At 38.0% G+C, this 8,589-nt stretch overlaps 1 protein-coding gene across 2 annotated transcripts in view; it reads left to right on the plus strand.

The window, feature by feature from the left end:
* Zfand4 (zinc finger AN1-type containing 4) overlaps window positions 1-8,589 on the plus strand; it is a 48,724-nt gene that overhangs the window by 27,094 nt on the left and 13,041 nt on the right. For both annotated transcript variants that reach the window (XM_010622492.3, XM_010622493.3), the window contains exons 4-6: window positions 2,444-2,519; window positions 3,592-3,659; window positions 7,365-7,551. In XM_010622492.3, coding sequence (XP_010620794.1) covers window positions 2,444-2,519; window positions 3,592-3,659; window positions 7,365-7,551 — 331 coding nt within the window. The remainder of the gene's footprint in view (window positions 1-2,443; window positions 2,520-3,591; window positions 3,660-7,364; window positions 7,552-8,589) is intronic.

Raw genomic sequence — 8,589 nt, forward strand, 5'->3', positions numbered from 1 at the left:
GTACATGAGTCCAAGCAGTGACCTTTCTGTCTTGTCATCCAGCTCTAAGGCTTTATTACAAAGCCATCCTCTGCTGCATTGACTGGATGGAGACAAGGTATCTCTTGCCCAGAGTGCTTTATGTACTGAGGCTGATGAAATCCAGTGAGTTTGATTGAAAAGTTAATCTTGATGCAGTTGAACTTACTTAAATATAAAAATATTTTTAGAGTGAAATAATGTATATCTTAGAAACCATTCCATACTGACTTTCTCATTTAGCTAAAAGCAAAAGAAGTGAACTATTTTGTTTGGGAGACACAGAAATGAACATTTTCCCCAGTGTAGTTCATGATGACCTTTTAGAATACTCACTAAACTTTGGTAAATTCAAGTCTATGAATGGCCAACACTGGAAGCACATTGCTCAGACAGCCGTTTTTGCCTTTTGGAGGCCAATATCCTAGAGATGAGTCAGTGTAAAAGTGGAATGCAGTCTCTACAGGCAGCTCCAGTCTTTCACTGCCACATGAATGGTGATCAAAATGTATGGTGAATTGCAGCTGATACACGCTGCCCAGTAGAAAGGCAGGGTTTGGAAGCAGCATGTCCAATCTTATAACTGTGTAGCAAATTTCACCTTGTTTGGTGTGCTCAGTTTATTATGAGCAACAGTTGAGAGAAGGTATACTTAAGGTGTGCCATAAATCATGGATCACCGACAACAAATAACATGAAATGTTTTCACTTTCGTTGGAGTTATCATATGCCACTTTATATCCCAGCTTTTTAAGAAATGTCATGTGGGAGATGAAACTTGAGTCTGTGGTTATGAACTTGAGACTAAACTTTGGAGTTCTGAATAGAAAATCACCCCGTTCACCTCATGCAAAAAAAAACTGTGCCAGTGAACATCCAGCATCAAAGAGATGTTAGTTGTGCTTTTTACTTTGATGGAAACCTAGGGACACTATGGTGAACTCTGAATGATTTAAGGACTTGTTAGAGCACATAAGAAACAATGTACATAGAAAACAGCCTGAGAAATGGGCAAACAGTTTCATCACCATTTTGATAACATTGTGTCACACACTGCTTCTGCTAAGGCAATTTCTGTCTGGAAAAAAAAATTACAGAGTGTCCTTGTCTGCCTTATTCGGTAGATCTGTGACTTCTGGCTCTTCCTCATAGTCAAAATGACCATGAAACATGAATGCTTTGAATCCATTTGAGACATCACAACAGCCACAACAGCTTGACTAAAGACAGGAAAGAGGACTCCAGAACCACTCGAGAAAGTGGCAAGAATGACTTGATATATGCACTCGAAGCTAGGTGGACTATTGGGGATTTATGACAAATGTGTCTTTTACTGTGATAAATTTTGATTGTTATTTATTCATTTATTTATTTATTTATTTTTGTATCAGGGATTGAACTCTGGACCTTGCGCTTGTGAGGCAGGTGGTAGAACCATACTGTGATAAATTTTTAAAACTTGAAGCAGTCACCTTACTGTTTGATCACACTCTCCTTGTGTCACCTCTCTGGGCTCCTGAGTGTCTGCACATGTGAAATTCATATTCCATTGACTCCACTTCACAGGGTTGTTGTTGCAGCTGAATCATGATGTTAAAGGTCAAGTGTGTGCCAGGATCCTGGTTTACGTAATAAACATTAGTACATGTGGCACTTCATGGTGGTGTTCTCATCTACTCATTTTATAATATAGACAAAAGCAATTTGAGAAGGTGGTTTGTGGAATATTTGAAAAATATTTTCACCTGGGCGAGGGATTTAGCTCAGAGGTTCTGTTGCCTGCCTTGCAAGCACAAGGACCTGAGTTCAACCCCCAGTACCAAAAAAAAAAAAAAAAAAATTCCATCAGTGTCAGTATCCATTAAGTGTTCTTCTGGGTAGGTAAGGCTTACTCCCTGACTAATATAATCCAAATATTCTTGGGACATTTAAGTGTGCAGATTGTTAAAAATTATTATGCTGGAGTATAGAATCTGCCTTAATTTTCTTTTAGCATCCAGAAATGTAAAGAAAATGTCTTGTAGATTGTGGTTTTCAGCATTGAAAATTGTCAGTGTACTTTTACGATGGAATTTGAAATGAATAAAACTGAATGCAAAGTTAGTTTGCAGCATTCTGTCTTCTATGCCTTAAATCTTACATTCTTCAGGGCTTACTCATGATAGTTTGTTTTTTATAGGGCTGTTTATATTTCCTTCTAGGGCCAGAGAGCTACTGAAACACACACTTGTAAAGTGAATAGATTTTTGTCTATTGTTAATCATGCTTTTACTTGTAATTCTGTAAATTTTAGCTAGGAACCTCGTATTCAGTTTAGAAGTGTTTTGTCAATACTCTTAGTTTTTTAGTGAAGTAATTTTGTATCACACTCTTTTGGAAACACTGTTGAGTTCTTCAACACATTTTATTATCACCTTCCTCTAAGGTATTCCCATTTGTCAGCAGCACCTAATTTGGAATAACGTGGAACTTGAAGATGATTACTGCTTGAATGATTACAAGTGAGTAGCCTGTGTATTAGCAGTTTATAGATGCCTAGGATAATGAATCTGTAGACCAGTATTTTTCTTCTGAATCCTTGGATCGCATGTATCTTTCTGTTTGTTTTTTTTCGGGGTGCGGGGGAGTTGAGACAGGGTCTCACTACATAGTTGAGACTGACCTGGAACTTGTTATGTAGCCCAGAGTGATCTCGAACTCACAACTATACTCCTGCCTCAGCCTCCCGAGTGCTGGAATTACAGGCATGCTCCATCACGCCCGGCTCGCATGTATCTTTCCGAATAGCTAACTCCAGATTTCATTATAAATTTTGAGCTATAGATTCGTTGGCTTACTGCTCATTGTTGTCCCTGAATCTTTGCCCTCTGATGCCTGCCTGCCTACATTTTATTTTTCATGTCAAATGGTTCCTTCTTGCTCTTTCCATCTTCCTATTAACTTTTTGTCCCCTTACTTCTCTCTGAACACTGAGCCATTCCTGTCTGCCATGCTCCTTTCCTGTCCATCTATAGAAGAGTTCTGGGCCTGAGAGGCACACTCCCTGCCCAGACTTTCCTCCTAAAGGCCACCTCTGTCACTGAGCAGAGCTGTATGCACCACTGGGTTCAAACACACTTGAGTTTTTTCTCTTCTCCTTTTTCTCACATAATTCATTACTCTTTTGAAGAGTCAGAGTAATGCAGAACAGCTGGAAGAGCCCTGGGGGCCAGCCCAGGCCACCTTGATGTACTGTTTGCTACTGCAGTGAGCAGATCTGCTCTCCTTCAGCAAGCCTCTGTCCTCCGCAGGTCTCATTTTGATCACATGTGGGGTAGAGAGGCACAGATCACAGAGATCCTTTCTAGTATGTTTATTCTGGGATTTCACATCAGTGTAAGGCTGATGGGAACTATTTAACTTTTTAATTATTTCTATAAATACTAACATTTTAAATTTATTCATGTTGCTGTACCTGTTTATAATTTAGAGAATAAGGTACTATGCCCAATAAAGCAGCATTTAGTTTGTATTACATTTAACGTTGAATGTGTTTTCATGATTATAGATTATTTCTGTGTTAACTGTTCACAGCATTTCAGAAGGTTGTACCTTGAAGCTGGTTTTGGCCATGCGTGGTGGACCTATAAATACTAGAAAAGGTAAGCATACTTTAAAGCAATTCTACTACCATTCTTCAAGCAGCTTGATAATGATATTCATTAAGTTAGCAATTTTATAGCCTCTGGTTTAAGTCAAGTTCATTTTCTGCTGTTAGGTCATAGAAGCATCTTATTTGTTTCACTGGCATTATTCTTTAAGATGTAAATACATAGAGACAGGAACTTTTAAATATATTCCAGAAGATTTCATAACTCCTGATTCAATTTAGGGAGATTTAGAAGTAAACCTCTGCAGAAAAGGGAAGGCAAAAGGAATGACGCAGTATAGATAAATAATATTATCATTGTGTTTAGATTCATACAACTCTGTTGCTTTTTTTTTTTCTTTCTTTCCTACTGAGTTTTCAATTCCTGGGATAATGATTGCAATGGAAAATATCAAAGTTGCCCATTTATTTACCTGGTTTATGATGCGTCTCGATTTCATGCATGTTTTCATGACCCTCTTGAATCCTTTCTCAGAATGTGGGCGATCTCTTGAGTCCGCTCATTCATTCCTTCAACAAATGCATGGTGACTATCTATGAGGTGTCAGTTCAGTGTAAAGAGTGTAAAGAGTGACTGTAATTTCAAGTGGCCATAAGAGCTGCACCAGAAACAGATAAGATAATGTGACAATGTCTAGGAAGTGGGGTAGAAGGGAGGGTCCTTGGAGAAGATGATGTGGGCAGAGACTTGATTAACAAAGTTCTACACATACAAGAGCTAGGAGTGTTTACTGGCCCCTGGTTCAGTGATGTCATACAAATCCCCACTACATGAGGCAGCTGCTGTACTGGGGAGGCCTTCAGATTTTAGTTCTTCACAAACCAGAAAATTGAAGCTTAAGTACTGATTCCACTGCTGGATTATTGCCACATGTCAAACAATATACCTATTACTTCACAAATGTGATTTAAAAATAGGATTATTACTCTCTTTTCCCTAGCTACCTCAAGAGGATTTTGTGAGAGCTGTTGCACTGTTTTTCATAGGTTAGTGCAAACAGTAATCATACTAGAGCAGGGACATTGGGGAATGTTAACTAGTCTGATAAAATGCTTTTATGTGACACAGGCAGTGTTTATAATGATGACTTTGAGAGCATTACATGAACGCTAAGTGTTTACTGAGTCATTACGTTAAAACGGAATTGTACAGGGCCAGAGATTTAGCTCAGTGGTTCCGCCACCTGCCTTGCAAGCACAAGGACCCGAGTTTGATCCCCAGTACAAAAAAATAAAAAATAAACACACACACACACACACACACACACACAAATATATACAGTGTTTATTTGTTTGTTTGTTTATTGGAACTGGAGATCAAACTCCAGTCCTTGCACTTGTGAGGCAGGTGGCAGAACCACTGAGCGAAACCCCCGGCCCTACAGTGTTTAATGACATATGAATTCCATTGTATTATGTTTTTGAAAGTTTATTATTTGTGTGTTGTACTGGCCTTAAACCAGAGTATTTAATTAGAACACCTAATTTTTCTTACCAGGGGCAAAATTATTTTGCACTTTTATGAGAATGAGTATATATATTTTTTCTTTTGTCATGAAAATGAAGGGCATCACTACCTTTGGTAGTTGAAGCTTTATAATAAAGTCTTCATAATAATTTTTCTACAGCTTCCTCTGCCATACTTGATAAATCAGTAGTTAGCACTTAATTTTAATATTTAAAATTGTTTTTAATAAATTTGCCTTTATTAAATGTACTTTTTAACATTAAAGGCTTAATATTGCCCACTCTAAGTCATTTAAAACTTTGTGAAAAAAGAAAAACTGCGCCCAGGTTTAACAGCTTCCCATATTATATTTGAGAAGCCATACTTTTAAAGCTAATTTAGTCTTGTTTCAAGGCTAAAATGGTTCATAGAATATCTTTACCATATGTGTTCCAGGAATATTTAGCTTTAGGATTTGTTCTGTGATAACCATTATCAAGAAAGCATAGAAAATGCTTTCCTTTCTAAAATTAAATTGTATACATAGGGAGGGGAGGGAGCTTGAAGAGGGGAAAGGGATAAAATAAAATTTATTTTTAAAATAATTTAAATTAAATTAAATTATATCCGGTTCCATATGCATTATTTTGTAGCTAATAAAATCTGAATGATTCTTCTGACACATATATGTGTGGTGCACACATTCACACACACACACACACACATGTACACATATGTGCACAGCAGCAGCCCAGGCCCCAGAAAGGCCCTGTGCTGCTTGTAAATGGTGCATGTAGTGGCAGTAGCAGTAAAATCTAACATCCAGTGTCATCATTTTTATTTCTCATTTAATGTGGAAAGGGGAACATTCACTTTAAAAGGCCAAGAACTAGGGCTGGGGATTTACTCAGTGGCACTGCGCCTGCCTCCAAAGTCCTGAGTTAGATCCCTGGTACCAAAAAAAAAAAAAAAAAAAAAGTCCAAGAACTTACCTGACAAATGTCCTTTAATAGTGTACATTTTATGTCTGAGTCAATCAAATCATTCAAATGATTATTTCACAAAACTTATTTTATTTCTACAATTTGTATCTGTGTTGTGAATTTAGGGTACAGGAACATCTTAGATGATTTTTTTCTTACTCCTTTCAGAGTTTGGTATTTTTCTAGTGGTAGCACTTCTTAAAGGGTAGGATAGCTTTGCAATTCTGTTAGTAAGTGAAGGAAAGTTAAACAGATTGAAAAACTGTTGCTTCTTTTAGGAGAAAATGGTGTTTTTATAGCTTAACAGGGGAACTGCTTTGGACAGAACTTTTTGCTTTCTACAGCATCGATACCTAGGCTCCTTGGGACTGGATCTGGGACCTCCTGGAGCGTCTCTCTTGTGAGCAGCAATCTCCTAATGTCCATTCCCACCCTTGGGGTAAAATCAGTGGTTGCTGTGGGTGAGAGCAGGTTGTCATAATGGCCACAGTGTCATTCAAACCCAAGGGCAGCTCTGGACCCCCAGAACCTGTGCATCTGACCAAACACAAGATGCTACAGGACAGCAGGGGTTCCTGGGAGGACCCTGACCAGAAAAAGTGTAGTGACTCCTCACTCTGCAGTGTAACACAGTATTGGCCCCTGTGTGCTGAGTCACAGAATCCTGTTACCCAACTTCACATCAGTGAGCAGCAGGTCTGAGAAGAAACAGCTTATATAAAAGCAGAAAGAATAAGAGGTTTGCTTGCTGTTGCTGCTGCTGCTGCATTTTTTTGTTTGTTTGTTTTGCTTTGTTTTTTGTTTGTGCTTTTGTTTTGCTGCTAGGGAATGAGCCAAGGGCCTTGGAGATGGAAGTGTTCTACTAAGCTCCACTCCGAGCTTTCCCTTCCTTCCAGTGTTTTACATATGTCTCTCAATTGTATGTGTTTACCTTTTAATCTAAAATAAGTGGCATTTGAATTGCTTTTCACTTATTGATCACTGGAAACAATATTTGAAAATTTAGGAAGCAAAAGGTATGCAGCAGAAAAATATTAGATAATATCACAAAAATCAGCAGATTTATAGACTCTGTTGGTTCAGGAAAAGAAAATCTTCATGTTTTGGTCAACATAATGATGCATTTTATTTCTTTCATATAAGCACAGCATACACAATGCTATATAAACAAGTGGTTGCTCATTTCAGCAGATTATGTCCTGTCACTGTACAAGATGCACAAAAGTTGCTGTAAATTGAAAACTTTCTGTTAATTTTTCCACTTTAGTTCCCATGGAAGACCCGCTTAGGGAGATGGCTGAGTACATGGACCCCAGTCGAGATGAGGTCTGGGAGAAGGCCTCCTGCAGCAGACAAGTTACGTTCTTGGTTTACCGGGAAGGAGACCAGTTGAATTTCTTTTGTGTAGTAGATAGGGGAAATGGCACTTTAACACCATTATCTGAATCTTTAAGGTAAATAGGTTTGAATTTGCATATCTCACTTAGAAAAAGAGTATCATCTGATATACTCCATATACTCTTATGTTTACTTTGTGTTATAGAGTGATCTTAGTGTGTTAACAAAACTAAATTTTATGCCGTTCTCCCTGCCTTCCCCTTATATTTAATTCTTTTGTATGATTGATATTTAGAGTAATGTCTAAATCTACAGTTTCTTTACAGAGTATTTTTCATAAAAGATATTTGTTTCTATTACTTTGTGAAACTCTAAGATGCCTCCTAGATAACAGTCGTGATAATAACGTGTTTCTTAACTGTGACATAGTAGAAAAGGTTAAACCTATCATTGGATCTTTTTTCAAAATTTAACCCTGCCACTTAAAAGAATGATAAATCTCCTCTTTTTAAGGAGATAAATTGAAATATTACTTCTAAAACAAAAGAGAAAACCATAGGGGGGTTACCTAGGCAGTAGAAACATTGAAGAACATGTTAACATCTAAGTTTCTGTGCATTCTTTATCTCCCCTCACTTTCACTCATTAAACATATACTGAATTTCTGTAGCTGAGCACTGGTGTCCCTACCTTTCTGAGTGTGCAATCTGCTGTTTGTAGTACTAGTGATATAACAAGATACCAGGATCCTGGAAAAATCAGAGAAAGTGCTCATTTTACCTAAAGATGGAGAGTTAAGGACAGTCTCTGAGAGGAAGTGACCCTAAAAGAGGAGAGGGAGTTTGCAAAGGACAAAGGAAGGAAAGGTACTATGGGTAATTATAGTGAAATAAACAAATAAGTAGGTAAAACTATTAAAAGACAAAAGAAGCTTGCAGTCTGGGGAGCAGAGTCTGGGGCTCCGGTGCCACCGGCTGCTTGCCATTGTCAGCAGGAAGTTTTCTCATCTAGTGGCTGCAGTATGAAGAGAATCTGCTTTCAAGCTCATTCATATTGTGTCCTTAATTCATTGCCCTTCAGATAGACTGAGGCTCCAAGTTCTGCTGGCTGTTAGCTACAGGCTGTCCTCAGCTCCCTTTTGTTTTATTATTTGT

The sequence above is a fragment of the Fukomys damarensis genome, unplaced genomic scaffold, assembly GCF_012274545.1.
Source record: "Fukomys damarensis isolate Sample0158 unplaced genomic scaffold, DMR_v1.0_HiC HiC_scaffold_1, whole genome shotgun sequence".
NCBI classification, from domain to species: domain Eukaryota; kingdom Metazoa; phylum Chordata; class Mammalia; order Rodentia; family Bathyergidae; genus Fukomys; species Fukomys damarensis.